We start from the raw sequence: 15984 nt of genomic DNA, 5'->3' as shown, positions 1-15984 counted from the left end.
TAAATGGACTTAAAATGAGTATTAATACAGCCTAATCAATCAAACTCAAACCAAACTTTATTTATAGAGTGCAGTGCACTTCATGCACAAGGCAACTCAATGTGCTTTACAACAGATACAGTTAGAACAAATATTCACAATGCAATCGCAAAGTGCGAGTACAGAAATAATACATGTACAAATGAAAACCATGTCAACCACACATATTTCTACACACACATGCGCACACAACCACGCACGCCCACACGTCACTCAACCAAACACTGTCGTAAAGAGAAACGTTTTTAACCTGTTCTTAAAAACCTGTTCAAGTATTCAAGGGAGGACTTTTCCTTTTAATAAATAACATTTAAATCTCTGTCTTTATGTAACAGCAGTCAAGTTGATGTACAGTAATGTTACTTGATTGGATCAGCTAATGACATAAGATCTTAAGAGGTCCTTCAGACTAATGGGTTAAAACCCATTGTGTTTCTTTTCAGCCGCATTATGTAACCAACCAGTAAAGCATTATCAGTTGTTCCTATCAAAGAGAATAATGGCTCTTGATTGCAAAAGTAAATATGCGGAGTGCATTGGTGGTGGTGTACTGAACCTATTTTGTCATGGTTGCAATAATAAACACAATAAAGTTTATGGAACAGTCAGGATCGGTTCGTTTCAGGCACATAAACGATGGCTATTGTCACCATGGTTACAAAACTAAGCATGTGGTTAAGATTGTGGTACGGTTGAGGATAAAACAAACAACAATGACTAGTTTCAAAAAAGAAATGAGCAGCACAGACCCATAGTTGAGGTCAGAGCGCCCAGAGATCAGTCACCAGGGCCGCGCTCGCTGCTGGGTGGTCACTGGCTGTCTGCTCGTTAAACCTCAGTGTCTCCTTTTAGTCGGCCACATGGTAAAAACAAAAGATGGCCATCGCTGTCTGATAAGCATAGTTTATATTAGCCAATTTTAAAAAAAACATCTTATAAGGACTTTATAAATTGCATCTTGTCAGAAAATGCCACCAGAAGCTGTGATGAGTGGGTGTGGAGGATTTAGAGTTGTTGTTGTTAGAGTTTCACCTTTGATCGAGCTGGGCTGGATAATGAGAGTAAATCACAAGTAATTATAGATTATTTATAATATGTTTAGATTACACCTATTTTCAACTCGCCCAACACCTTTTTTATGATATTAATACTTGAAATGGTTGAATTTAAATCCACAGCTTTAATGGATAATTTATATTTTTTTGTTGTTTATAGTGAGTTTGACTTACTGATCACTTGTGAGTTACCAGGTAACAGAATGTAAAGCAGAAGTATTGTTGCTATGTTACCAGCAGCTAAATATACCCAGGACCTTGCTTTCGAGCAGTATTTAGTATTTAGCTGCTGTGAGAGTGTGAATTATTATTTTCTTAACTTTAAAAACTTAATTACAGATCAACTTAAGTGTACACAGGGTGTGCATAAAAGTAAACAGTACAAATCAAAAATAAGTTATATTGTCAAAGGTTTGAATTGTTGTGTTTATTCTGGCATTCATCTGTAGCCTAGAGTTAATTGTTTTTTTTCTTTGCATTCACAGTGATGAATTGTTAGTCAATAGAAGTCTATACGCAGCATCACACCAGTCATAAGCTATTTACACAGAGGAGCAGAACATGCTTTCAACTTGCTCTAACAGCTTATGTGTATGTTTTTGTGTGTGTGTGTGTGTGTGTATGTGTTGCACCAGTCACTTAGCCCAAAACCCGTTTATCTGTGACTGCCATCTGAAGTGGCTGGCCGACTACCTGCAGGACAATCCCATCGAGACGAGCGGCGCCCGCTGCACCAGCCCACGACGGCTCGCCAACAAACGAATCGGACAAATCAAGAGCAAGAAGTTCCGCTGCTCAGGTATAAACACACACATACAGGAGGTACCACGCAAATGTAGCCTGTATAGATGACCACACTGATCAATCTGAGACTAATTCATCTTATTACTGATCCATACATGCACACACAGGTTGATATTTAAGACAAACTGTCCTCTCCTCTGTTTTCATTCTGTGTCTTCCTGCTGAGATTTTCCCTCAGCCTCTCTTTACTAACCTCAACTCCCTGTCTCACACACATACAAACACACACACACTTTGATTTAGATTTAGACTTTTGTTCTTTTGTTGTTTTTCACTCTCTCTCTCTGTCTCTCCATTAGCTAGAGAACAGTATTTCATCCCAGGTACTGTACATTGAGCGTGTGTGTGTGTTGAACTCTTTTTGGTCACTCACGGTGCACGGATGCTCATGTGCACATGCGCACGCACTTGACGCTTGGAGTGGCTTGCCTTGACTGACACCTTTTGAATGCTAAGACATTTTATTTTAATGATCAAATGTACATCACGATGCATCACATTTCTAACCAGGCACCAGATAATCACACTCTTGTCCTTGCACCGGGTTTTCCACGGTAACCATAACCTTGACGATAGAGGGAGAAAAACAGTTGTATTAATAAGCTCAGGTTGCTGTCAACTGAGCGCCGCACGTGAGGTATTTGATACCATTCCTCCTTGCTTCTTAGCACATCTAATGATAGCTAATGTATGAGCGTGTGTCCGCGAGCATCTGTGTCTATTTCACCCACTGCAGAACATCAAAAGGTCACACAGTTACCATGCTCAGAGGGGTGCTGGGAAATATGTAAATTAGACATGCATATGAGATCAGTAGCAGGGCTAAAGGCGGTCATTACCACAGCAGCACACAGAGGAGGCATGGTGTGTGTATGTGTGTGTGTGTGTGTGTGTGCGCACTCACCGCAGTCATTAACTCTGAAGCTCACCGGGGGGACAGAGGTTTCAAAGCCCAGATACCACATATCGGGCAAAGCTGAATAATTTAAGAACATTTGCAGCTGAAAAGTTGAATAAACATGATTTATTCTGTGGTACAGTCTTTATATTGTGCCTCAGATCAATACTTTTAATATCCTCTATTATATCTTCTTCTTTTTTTAACTACTTCACAGTGTACCGTCTTATTTCTGTTTGAACAAAAGCACTAAACTCTGGGTGTCGTAATTCCAATTTTATCCCTCCAACCTGACCTCGCTGAAGTGATGGATGTTAAAAAATGCACATAACAAAATAATGCACATGCACTTTTCAGGGTTTAAAATAGCGCTTTAATTTATTTTTCTTCTTTTTTTTCATCTGCACTGGCGCTTTTATCTGGCCATGTGTGCTTTTTGCCATCTCAAAATCCCCCTAAAACCAAGTTTGAACCAGTCGTGCTTGAAGCAAACGAGGCCGGGATGTGTGTCGGATGAAAGCGCCCGCCCTGTGTCATGTTATGCCAGCACGATTCTCACTATTCACGAGTCATTACCCCTTTAAATGAATCACTGCCTGGGGACGAAACACGAAAAGATTGCAGCTTTTTTTCACAGTTTTTCATCAGCTTTTTCTCTCTCCTGTTCTAATAAACGGGTGAAATCCCTTCTTCTTTCTCCTACTGCCTCTCTCACACACTCAGGAGTACACCATGTTGGCTGTAAGTAACACACACTCACACACACACACACTCAAAAAACACCCACGATCCTCCGTCAAGTCTGAATCCCTCATCTCTCGTCCCCGAGGTGGCCTGTGACCTTTGACCTCCACCACAGTGACCTTTGACCCCTCTGTGACTCCTCTTGTCTGTGAACAAACAACATCAAGAACATTAATGGGATTTACACTTTAGCGCACAATAGTACTTTTCCCTGTCTGTGTGTGTGTGTGTCTGTGTGCGTCTGTGTGTCTGTGTGCGTGTGTTCCTAGAAGTCAGGGCTTCTCTTGCCTTCGGTGCTGCTGTAACTCTCCTCCCACTGCTCCTGCTCTCCTGTGATACGTCTGTGAGTTTAGATGTCTATAGATGTGCTCCCCCTTTTCCCTCCCTCCCTCTTTTTCTTGATCATTTTACTGTTCTTTACCCGCCTGTCTGATCTTATCCTCCTCTCGTCCTCCTCTTCCCTTACTCCTCATTCCAGCTGATACATTTCCTGGCGTCTCCTCGCTCCCCTTCCCTCCTGCTTCTTATCCTTCATCTTACCATTTTTTTTCCCCTAGACTTTTTGATACTCTTCTCTCCTTTCCTTTCCTTCCTTTTCCCTCTCTGCCCCTCTTCACCAATCATCTTGTCTCCTATGGCGTCCTCATCCTCTCCTCCTGCTCCTGCTCCTACTCCCCCTCTCCTCTCCTCTCCTCCTCCCCTCCTCCCTCTGTCCTTCCCATCCCTGTGTTCCAGCGGAGGAGCAGTCAGTCAGCAGGTTGTTCCTTTGTGCTTGATCTAACCATGTGGCTGCCAGGTTCCTAAAGTGGAACATGGTTCTGTCAAGCACCATGGAACGGCCCTGCAAAACCCTACAGCATGTCCAAGACGCAAGAGACAGCAATCTCCTGTCGTCCCCCCACAACCTCTGTGTGTGTGTGTGTGCCTGTCTGTGTCTGTCCGTGTGTATGTGTGTATGTGTGCGAGAGGGAGAGTTTGATAGATGACTGCCTGGGTGTGTGTAAGCATTTTTCAGCTATGATCCAGTTTTTGATGCTGTTTTGTTTGTGCTGTGGTTTCATATACTAACAGTTACTTTGTAGTCTGACAGGACAGAACAACTCCAGTGTGTTTGTCCTCATGTGTGTGTGTGTGTGTGCGTGTGTGTGTGCCTCTATACAGTACACGTCTTGATCTCGACAGTTTGTGTGTCATGCAGACTTGGCTCCTCAAGCTCACAAAAGCGGTGCAGCCCATCTGCAAAGTCTCAAAATGACCTCCATTGTATCACGTCCTTCATTCACTTCCTTGACCAAACTGGGAGTTTATGTTGGAACAGGCACCAGTAAATGCTGGGGTTCATCTCATGCACGGTGAGAGCATTCGTACGGTGACGTTGTGGTTGTGATTGTGACCAGGTACGGAGGATTACCGCAGCAAGCTCGGAGGGGACTGCTTCGCCGACTTGGCCTGCCCGGAGAAGTGTCGCTGTGAGGGCACCACGGTCGACTGCTCCAACCAGAAACTCACCAAAATACCAGATCATATTCCTCAGTACACCGCGGAACTGTGAGTCACGCCGGATTTGTCTGGTGCAACGTGTTTCTGCGCAATCGCCCTTTATGTCACCTCCTCCTCTGTCTCTGTTTTCTTCTCTCTCTCCCTCTCTCTTTGTCTCTGACCAGCCTCTTCTCTTCTCTTTTCTCAGGCGACTCAACAACAATGAATTCACTGTGCTGGAGGCGACAGGGATCTTCAAAAAGTTACCTCAGCTGAGGAAGATGTGAGTCAGACACGTTAACAGAAATAAAGCACATGTGGCTGTGAGAAAGTCGTACTCGGTTCGCACGGAGAAAACTATGATTGTACAAAAAAAAAAAACACCAATGAAAGTGGCCCATCTCATAACTTCCTCCTGTTGTTTTCACTCCTCTCATTCTTGTCGCCTCCTTACTTCTCTCGTTCCTGCAGCAACCTGAGTAATAACCGCATCACTGACATAGAGGAGGGGACGTTTGAAGGAGCCTCAGGGGTCAACGAGTTGATCCTGACCTCCAACAGACTGGAGAACGTCCACCACCGCATGCTGAAGGGACTGGGCGGCCTCCGCACACTGTGGGTACACACACAAATGAATATGCAATCACATATTGCATGTCCTCGTGTTTTCTTCAGAAATACACAGTACGTTGAATCCCTTCTATCCTTCTATGTGTGTGTGTGTGTCCGTGTGTGTGTGTTTGAGTAGTATGCTGAGGAGTAACCGGATCAGCTGTGTGAGCAACAGCAGCTTTGTGGGGTTGAGCTCGGTGCGTCTGCTGTCGCTCTACGACAACCAGATCACCTCTATGAACCCCGGCGCCTTCGACACGCTGCACTCCCTGTCCACGCTGTGAGTACAGACGATGACACACGTCGAACAAATGCACAACAATAGAAAATACATCAAACGCGTCTGTGAGCACTTCCAAACCCCCTCCCTTCTTTGTTCTCTAGAAACCTTCTGGCTAATCCCTTCAACTGCAACTGTCACCTTGCTTGGCTCGGGGACTGGTTGAGAAGGAAACGCATCGTGACAGGTAACCCTCGCTGCCAGAGTCCGTACTTCCTGAAGGAGATCCCCATCCAGGACGTAGCTGTCCAAGACTTTGCCTGTGAAGACGGTGAGACGAGGCAGATGCACACAAGACGTTCTGCGACATCTGCAGCCCTGACAGATTCCATATTCATTTTTTTTCCTGTCATGTTTCCCTCCCTCTCTACCTCTCCGTCTATCTGCTCACTCATCCTGATTAGGTAATGATGAGAACAGCTGTTCTCCGGTGCTGAGGTGTCCGGCAGAGTGCTCCTGTCTGGATACTGTGGTGCGCTGCAGCAACAAGGGTCTGACCACACTGCCCAAAGGCCTGCCCAAAGAGACCACTGAGCTGTGAGTGTGGGAGCAGCACACTGCTACAGTCTAAACGCTTTAACTATTATAAACCATGCATTTCTAAAACATCAACATTAAAAACAGGTCTATTTTCAGATGTCTGCCTGTGCATGATTTTCAGATAATCGTTTATGTAGCTTAAAGCAGATATCAGTGGAATGTTTTTGTTAATATAAGTCCTAAATAGTCCTATTTTCCGTCAGCAATCACTTACATGAAGTATTTCAGCCTAAACACGAGTCTCTCCGTCACTCTGCTCTGCTGTAACCCGAGGAGAAAATTTTCCTTGTGGGATACAAGTGTTATCCAATGAGGAGAGAGAACGGCATGAAGGGCTGTGTGTGCAGCCAAGGGATGCGCGTGAATGTGGTGACGTAGCACGAGGACCAATTGATGCCTGACAAGGGCGGGGGCTGCTAACTCATGGTGCGTTCAAAGAAACTCGTACTTTGTGTTTTTCCTTCCTGTGAAGTCATACCAGTTCGATCTGGTACGAGTTCACGGGTCGGAAGTTACGAGTGGCCGTTATAGGGAACTTTCACAGACAACAGGATGGTAAAAACACGAGCTACGGGTTACCTGGAACGCTACCAAGTCGTAGTTGTGACTTGAAGCTGTAACTTACGGTTTCAAAAGCCTGCCTTGAACGCAGCATTAGCCGAAACGGCCGTGAAGCTGATATCTGCTTTAACAAGGACACAAATAGTATATTTGGAGGTACATGCTCCGCACAATATATCATACAGTCCACAGCAACGCACACACTGAGTGGTGCAAGTTGCCCACATTTTTTATTATTTTTTTGTTTTCTATGTGTGTTGTGCCCTGAGTTTCCAGAGGCAGCCTCTGATCCCCTGCTGTCTATACTGTATATACTGTAACGATGTCTAGTTTGTACAATAAGCATGTAGAGCTACGAAAGGACATGGTGCTGACTTGAACTGTGTGCTGTCATTGATTTAATGATGAGTCAGCCTGGTGATGACAGTTAGTCCAGTTGCTGTCCTGTCAGCTCTTTGTGAAACAGTGAAGACATAATGGAGGTCGGAGTTAGTGTGGTCTGAAAGGATGGACACTTAGCTAGTGCAGAGGTGTTATACACCTCACATCTGGTGTGGATTCATGACAGGACTCAAGATAACACAGAGTTGCTGCATCTAACAAAATTTGAATTATATGATTGATTGATTTTTTTAAACGGGAGTTTAGTCAGCCGCTTGTGAATAGGAACACATTCATTCAAAGTTTCATAGATACAAACAGCCATACAGAGGATTTTTATTCCAGAAATGTCTGAACATGCACACACACACACACACACACAGTCACAGACACACACACACACACAGTCCCGTGCAGAAAATCCCTAATGATCAGAAAATTATAGCTCTAAATTAAACATCAGGAAAAAAACCCGCTTGGTGGTATTTTCTATCATTTCACTATTTCTCCTGTGGGGAATGTGCTTCTTCCAATATTAACAAAGACTTAATTAATACGCTGGATTAATAGCACGTTGTCACACAGTGTAGGGAATAGGATCTGAGTATTGCGTGTGTATGAGAGAGACAGAGAGAGGGTGGCTATACTCTATTAGGATGCCTGTGGGGATATTAAACTCCAGTGTTTATTATGGCTCCAGCCGTAATGACTGCTCACATTGCTGCAGATGAGGAATTTCCCACATGTTTAAATAACTTCATTTTCTCCATTCTCATTTTCTTTCTCTCTCCCTCACCCTCTCTCTTTCTCAATCCTCCTTACATCTTCCACATGTCTTTCTTCATTTTCTTTTGTTCTCTCTCTCTCTCTCTCTCTCTCTCTCTCTCTCTCTCTCTCTCTCTCTCTCTCTCTCTCTCTCTCTCTCTCTCTCTCTTGCAGGTACCTGGATGGTAACCACTTCACTCAGGTTCCTGTGGAGCTCTCCAATTACAAACACCTAACTCTCATGTAAGTCTCGCCCACCTCAGCTCCCAGACGTTACCCACATACACTCATATATTAATTCACCACTGACAGGGCCAAGAGTTTTGCACACTCGAACACACACTTATAATCAGGATCGTGACTTGGCCGCCTGTGTTACTTGCACTCTTTGCACTTTTGAAGACCAAGACTAACTGACTGGTTTTCTTCCTGTGAGAGCTCTGTGCTGCATCACTTCTGTTATGATCTAGTTTGGCCCTGGTGTGCGGGCGTGACAAGCCAAGTACAGTGTGTGTACGTGTGTGTTGTGCATGTGTGTTTTATGTATCTGTTATTGTTTCCTTTTCAGTGACTTGAGTAACAACCAGATCAGCACGTTGTCCAACCACAGCCTCAGTAACATGTCCGAGCTGCTTACCCTGTGAGTCTGGCTTTACATCAGTGCCTTTGCTGTGTGTGTGTGTGTGTGTGTGTGTGTGTGTGTGTGTGTGTGTGTGTGTGTGTGTGTGTGTGTGTGTGTGTGTGTGTGTGTGTGTGTGTGTGTGTGTGTGTGTGTGTGTGTGTGTGTGTGTGTGTGTGTGTGTGTGATGTTAGTTTGTGTGTGGTTCACTGATATACAAGATGAAGGAGTTAAAACAGAAATCAAATAAGGATGAATGTGATTAAGTCACGCCACCATAGGCGACTCATGGAACCAGTGAATCAGCTGTTTGTTTCTGAGCACTAGACTAGAAAATGCCTGTTTGAGTGCAAGATGTTTGTGTGTGTGTGTGTGTGTGTGTTCGTGAGAGGTGCCTCTGTTTATATTTGTGTGTGGATGAATGCTCTTGTGCCGACAAATGTGTTAAATTGTTTGCCTGACTTATGTGCTCAGTGAAATGTGGTAATAAACACGACTGTGCTCTGAAATGCCTTGCTGTGTTTGAAGACATCTTGAAAAGGTTTTTCTGCATTTGTCTCCATGCCAACATGTTTTTTCTGTGTGTGTGAAGAATCCTGAGCTACAACCGCCTGCGCTGCATCCCGGTGAGGGCCTTCGACGGACTCAGGTCTCTACGTCTGCTGTGAGTATATACACATGCCCCAACACACACCCACACCGACATCACACATCGCTCAGAGTCCTGAGTCAGACTTGAAGACAAGAACAAGATTTTTTTAACATCCGCACTCTTTTGTACAACCCCCCCCCCCCTCTTCTCTCTCCCCCTCTTCCTCTCGGCCTGTCTCAGGTCTCTCCATGGTAACGACATATCGCTGATACCAGAGGGAGCCTTCAAAGACCTCTCGTCACTTTCCCACCTGTAAGTAATGTGAAACCACACACCCACATCGCTGTACTCGTGTCTCCCTCTGATTGAGTTGTCTTCCTTTCCACCTTGGACAATCACAGAATAATTTAACTGAAAATAGATTATCATCACAAAAGAGTTTTCCCCAGCAACCAGCAAGGAAAACATTCATCTAGACTGTGAACTGTGAATCCGTCAGGAAATAAAAAAAAGTAGCAGAGCAACAAAACCATCTACAGCCCTCTCTTTTCTCCTGCCGTCCAAGATAAATAAATATGCCTCTCCCTTTCTCTATAGTTAGAAATATTAACTGCTTTAATTAAAGGGTGGTGTGGATATCGTAATATTCTGTCGTAGCTTCCTCTTCTGTGCAGTGCTCCACTCAATCTGGCTACAACATCAAAACAGTTTTTGTGGTTACTTTCTTTGCTAAATCATGTACTTGGGGATTTAGGGGGGAAAATCTGCTAAATAGATTTTTTCCGCAAAAAGAGTTTTACAGCACAAACTCCCACACCCGAGCAGAGAGGACGTCAATGTACAGACTCGGAAAAGCAGGAAGTCTTGAAGCCTACTGGTACAACAATAGTTTGACAACAACATGTAACATAGGGGACTTTTGTTGAAAATGATAAACTGAGATAATTAAGAGGTGAAAGATCGACTTACATACGGTAAAGAACTATTACTTCTCTTTCCCTCTTCAGTTTAAGGACTTTGTCTTTCATGGTATTTCCAAACCAACCGGTCTGTCGTGAGAGCTCAGTGGGCTTATGGGGAGTGCAGTGAAGGATGGTGGTAATAATGAGAGTTACAGTACCTGCTGGAGTGTGTGTCTGTCCTGAGGATCAGCACCATGGACAGAGATTGTGACAGGCTCTACTAGTAATACACACTCCACACCACAGAAAAGGACTCCATTGTTTTACAGACAATTACGACCCAGTGAGTTGCTCTTCCTTTCTGACCACTGTAATAGATCAGTCAGAGACACTTATATGGAAGAATTGACCATTTATCGCAAACGGTTCAAAGAATCAAAGAAGCAACGTGTCAGGGCTCAGACCGGCAGGTGGGTGCGAGGAGTCAGGTGATTGGGAGAGGCTGAGGTTACTGCAGGACACGAAAGGCTGAGCGACACTAGTCCCTAACAATAGGTGAACGTAGATATAATGTAACTTTACATACACAATAGTGAACTAGTGATTAGTAATGCCTCAGTGCTCTAGTGAGCAACTAAGAAGGTCCTTCATCCCTGCAGTGGACATTGTAAGATGTGGCCTGTTGCACTGTTTGTACAGCTTTGATGTTCTGTACTGTATTTTTTATTTCTCTTTCATGCTTTAATCTTACTGACTTTCAGTCATGTTTCAACAGCTTTTAATCATGTTTCACTGGCCGTGTGCATGCTGTGTCTGTTTGTCTTAGTCTGCCCTTGTGGTAAACCAGTTACCCTTCCAGGATCAATAATGTTTTCTAATCTAATCTAATATGGAATTTGGTCAAATCCTCAGTCATCGTACTGAGAGTCAGATCAGTAGCAAAGCTGATGAGTCAGTCAATGTGAAGCATGAATGAAGAAGCTGACGCAAATAGAAAACACATAATAGTACTACAAGTGTGACTTTAGTGCTCCGTCTTCTGAATCATCCCAAGGCTAAAAGAAAAGTGACTCATATTAGATTCACAATGAGCTATAGGACATCAGCAAAAACTTTGAATAAATAAAATGTGTAGTTCAGTTCTTGGGAGTTGTTTTGAGTCGGAGAAACACAACCTGTCAGTGTGAGACAGATGCGCCCACTCGTCTCAACTACAGTTATTAATGGTAGAAATATCCTGCGGGTTCACAGTTGATTCAACACTTATCTCAGTCTGTTAGCACTTAGACAGTGACACATTTCCCTTTGTTCTGGCTCTCTTCTCAAGCACAATTGATCTGAAACAAAACAGTGACTCCTAGGTTAAAGTGACTGACTTTTCCTCTGTACTCTGTTATTACACCTGAACACTGTTGTCACTCTGCGCTCTCTCCGGCTGCCAGGGCTCTGGGCGCCAACCCTCTGTACTGTGACTGCCACATGCAGTGGCTGTCGGACTGGGTGAAGAGCGGCTACAAGGAGCCCGGCATCGCCCGCTGTGCCGGGCCCGGCGACATGACGGACAAACTGCTGCTCACCACGCCTTCCAAGAAGTTCACCTGCACAGGTAAACGCACACTGTCACATGCACACACAGTGCTACAATAACGCAGGAACACATTAACATTTTTGGCGGATATATGTGCACTTTTAGAGACCCAGTTGTATTTAAAAAGTATTTATTAACTTTATTAGGTGTCAGGAAACAGAGGTCTCCACTTATATACATCGATCAGGTATAACATTATGACCACTGTGTCAGAATACACCTGATCATAATGTTATGGCTGATCGGTGACGGTGTACTGTACTTTGCGGACAGGAGTTTTTTAATGCAGACAAATATGAGGACTCCTAGAGGAGACCACAAGTTGCCATTTGCAAATTGTCCATCCAGTGAAAACCACGAATTGCAAATATATTCTTGTTTTACTATTTTTGACAGTGCATTTCTAGATCATTTAGGGTGTCTACAGAGTTTTTAGTTACTGAACTAACAAAGAACATTCATTTAGAAATATTTGGTTTGACTGGTTAATAATTAATATTAACATTTATATTTATATAAACCTCTAACATTCCATACATTTGCTTATAATCGTGAACTTGCAGGTAACTCATCCTATTACAAAATGCTGCTAACTTTTGAATCACATTCACCATGAATACATGACTAAAACCTATTTTTAACCTAATCTAACTGACACACTGTAGAAGTCCCGGGGCCTTGTGGTTTTCTGGTGCCAGGTAAAGTAGCCAATCATATCCCAGTACTTCCTCCTCAGTCTCTCCTTGCCCAGGTCCTCGAGACAATCCCAGCCCAGTTTTTTTTTTTTTCCGCCCTTTGAACCCTGACCAGACTGAACCGCTCTGCTTCCCTTCCAGCCCTCATGTTCTGACCAACATCATGTCCTGAGTGTTGAATGTTGATTTTTGTCATCAGAGCTGGGGATATGTCTGTCTTCTGAACATGCCATGGTCCTGCAAAGTCCTGCAAATCAGTTATATTTTCATTGATAACCCAATAACATATCTGCAACTCTTGCATCTGACATCTGCAAATCATTTTCTTAGTTAATATTGATGATTTTGACCGCTTATAATTAAACTGTAACATATGGATAACATTTTATGATCTGAAATGTTATAGAGGTAAAATTCAAATGTCAGAACTACGGTGGGATAAAACACAATCTTTATCCGCTGTTGGGTTCTGGTGTTGTAAGATATTTGCAGGTCCCTGACAGTGTACAGCTGTCTAATTGTGTGTATGTAAACCTGTGTATCCTGACTCGTCAGACACAGAATATTATATGTGTGTGTGTGTCTGTGTGGGTTGGTGTGTTTTCATTGCCCAGGCCCAGTGGATTTGAGCATCCAGGCCAAGTGTGAGCCGTGCCTGTCCAGTCCCTGCAAGAACGACGGAACCTGCTCCAATGACCCTGTGCACTACTACCGCTGCACCTGCCCCTATGGATTTAAGGTACACACTGTGGAAAGTCAAATAAGTTATATTTACTTGTTCTAGCATCTTTTCCTGTCAACAAGCCAGTCAACCAGTTTGACTTTCAGCTCCTACTCTACCATTTTTGCATTCGACATGCAGACACAGTGCAAACTTACACATAAACATATATCTCGAAGACAATAGCCTTTGATATCTGGCCATTATAATAAGATGCTCTTGTTCTCTGGATGTGTGTGTGTTTGCTCATAGGGACAAAACTGTGAGGAGCCTATTCATGCCTGCATTGGTAACCCGTGCCAGAATGGTGGAACATGCCACCTGAAGGAAGGAGAAGGAACCAACTTTTGGTGAGGAACTCAAAAAATATATTTTGAGTTTTGTTTAAGATGCTTTCCCCATTTTTGCATATTTATTTATTTATTAACTTCATGCTGAAGACATGAGTATATAACAGGAAAGAGGGGTCTAATTTGCGGTATGTGGATCAGTGGATCTGGCCTTTTTGGAGCTTCACCCAATATGAGGGAATAAAATCTTTGTCTGTTTAGTATTTTTGACCTTTCCTTTTTTAAGTCTGACTCTCCAAACCTGAAGGAGGTGTAACATTTTTGATTCCCACTGGGGTAGCTCTGTGAATTATACTCTCTGCCACAGTATAATTTTCATACTAACCCTAGAAAGCACCATAGTCAGAAATTCTTCAAAGTCTACACATTCACTGCCACTGCATTTTAAAACTGCACGTGTGCACATCTATTGAAGAGGTTAAAAGGTGAATCATTAGATGTCAGGTAGCAGATATCAGCAAAACCAGTTATCGAAAACACAGTAGCAGACTTTGCAGGCAATGACTGGACCCTCGGCAGATGACTCCATCAATGATGCTGCATCATTAATGACAGATGGAAATGAATTTACAGGAGGTAAATGGCTTTGGGGACCAGTTTTGTCTCCAGTGTGTCTCTGAGCTGGACAGCCCTGCTGTGAGGACCGCCTTCTCTTCATTAGGCTATTTAGTGTTAACAGGAGGGAAGCTAATGCCTGTCTGCTCACTCCAGGCAGATTTCAACCACCCACACAGACAATTAGACCAGCCCAAGATCATAGCTTCTCCTGTCTCTCCCTCCCTCTCTCTGTCTCTCTCTCTGTTACTTCTTCATCCCAGTTTTTCTCTGTTTGTCCTGCATTTGCATCATTGTTTCTTATCCTGTTTCGGCAGAGGGGGTGGAATATTCTTTATGAAGATCTGTCGTTGACTATATAATGAGATATTAATCCACTTGAGTGTGTGCTGCATAAGAGCTCTTTATTAGACCCCATAATATGCCAGTTAGTGTGTGTATGTGTGCGTGTGTGTGCACGCGTGCATGCAGATGTAGATGGCCTTGATTTACTATATCTGTGGTGTCCAAAATCCAGACCAAAAGGCTGGACACAACAAGATTAAATGGCTGTTAGAGGGTGTTATCTCAATGACACGTGCCCACAAATAGAGTAAGACAAGGCTGTGTTTGTGTTTGTGTGCGTGTTCGTGCGTGTGCGCATGTGTGTGGGTACGCAGTAATAAGGCTGAGTGGTAGTTACAGAGTTGAGTCACGCACACATTAGCAGAGTAATGATTCTCTACTGGGAATATGCAGATGGAGCTGACACTGCTGTTATAAGCTGCACACATGGATTGAGTGTGAGTGTGTGTGTGTGTGTGTGTGTGTGTGTGTGTGTGTGTGTGTGTGTGTGTGTGTGTGTGTGTGTGTGTGTGTGTGTGTGTGTGTGTGTGTGTGTGTGTGTGTGTGTGTGTGTGTGTGTGTGTGTGTGTGTGTGTGTGTGTGTGTGTGGGTGTGTGTACCATCAAAATGTTCTAAGACTCCTGTTGACAGTGTTTAGTATGCCTGCTTTGTCCTTTGGTACTTGCTCATGTGTGTGTGTGTGTGCGTGTAACTGCGTACTTTCAGGTGTGTGTGTCCGGAGGGCTTTGAAGGTGACGCGTGTGAGATCAACATCGACGACTGTGAGGACAACGACTGTGAGAACAACTCCACCTGTGTGGATGGGATCAACAACTACACCTGCATGTGCTCTCCAGAATACACAGGTAACACACGTCGACAAACCGGAAGTGGGAGGGGTCGTTTCATTTGTTCCTTTAAGCGATACCCTAAATACTTAAAAAAAAACCTTGGGTAATTATAACGAGTCTAGGTTTATGTCACCGCCACTGCTTTGAATTATTTCAACTTGAACACAGAATCTTGTTTTGTCTTTTACATTAAGGCTGGTTGACAGGTCTGAAGTGTCAAATCAAGCTTATTTGATTGAGTTCATACAAAGTTGACCCAGAATTTAAGTTGATTAGTTGATTTCCACTTCTCTGAATGAGTACATTTCTCAGGTAGTAATTAATTACAATACCTATCGACCCTAGTCTGTTCAATTACATTTTTTCTTTTTTAAGACAAAATCAACTTGAAGCAGGTTTAAATATATGCAGTGTGCCTTGGGACAACATTGATTACTATAAGGCAACATCACATTCACCACCATCCACTGACATTAAACTACAACTGTAAGCAGTGTGACCAGTATGGATGCAGATTGTGTTTGTTTTCAGTCAGTCAGTCTTTTTATCATTAAGAACCAGATACTTTCTAATGCAGTCATTCATCTTTTGTACTGATGTTGTGAAATTATCCAAGCCACAGAAGTGCT

General features: G+C 43.5%; 1 protein-coding gene across 1 annotated transcript in view; it reads left to right on the top strand.

Annotated features, from left to right (window-relative positions):
* The window catches only part of slit2 (slit homolog 2), a 90580-nt gene that overhangs the window by 65983 nt on the left and 8613 nt on the right, over positions 1-15984 (top strand). Inside the window, exons 15-30 of the mRNA XM_083984100.1 lie at positions 1730-1893; positions 2198-2221; positions 4938-5088; positions 5228-5302; positions 5491-5634; positions 5768-5911; positions 6016-6182; positions 6316-6448; positions 8333-8401; positions 8727-8798; positions 9370-9441; positions 9610-9681; positions 11714-11877; positions 13169-13293; positions 13528-13625; positions 15231-15370. Coding sequence (XP_083840226.1) covers positions 1730-1893; positions 2198-2221; positions 4938-5088; positions 5228-5302; positions 5491-5634; positions 5768-5911; positions 6016-6182; positions 6316-6448; positions 8333-8401; positions 8727-8798; positions 9370-9441; positions 9610-9681; positions 11714-11877; positions 13169-13293; positions 13528-13625; positions 15231-15370 — 1814 coding nt within the window. The remainder of the gene's footprint in view (positions 1-1729; positions 1894-2197; positions 2222-4937; positions 5089-5227; positions 5303-5490; positions 5635-5767; positions 5912-6015; positions 6183-6315; positions 6449-8332; positions 8402-8726; positions 8799-9369; positions 9442-9609; positions 9682-11713; positions 11878-13168; positions 13294-13527; positions 13626-15230; positions 15371-15984) is intronic.

The sequence above is a fragment of the Trachurus trachurus genome, assembly GCF_905171665.1.
Source record: "Trachurus trachurus genome assembly, chromosome: 1".
NCBI classification, from domain to species: domain Eukaryota; kingdom Metazoa; phylum Chordata; class Actinopteri; order Carangiformes; family Carangidae; genus Trachurus; species Trachurus trachurus.
Note: the sequence above shows the minus strand (reverse complement) of the source record. Positions and strands in the feature narration are given on the sequence as shown.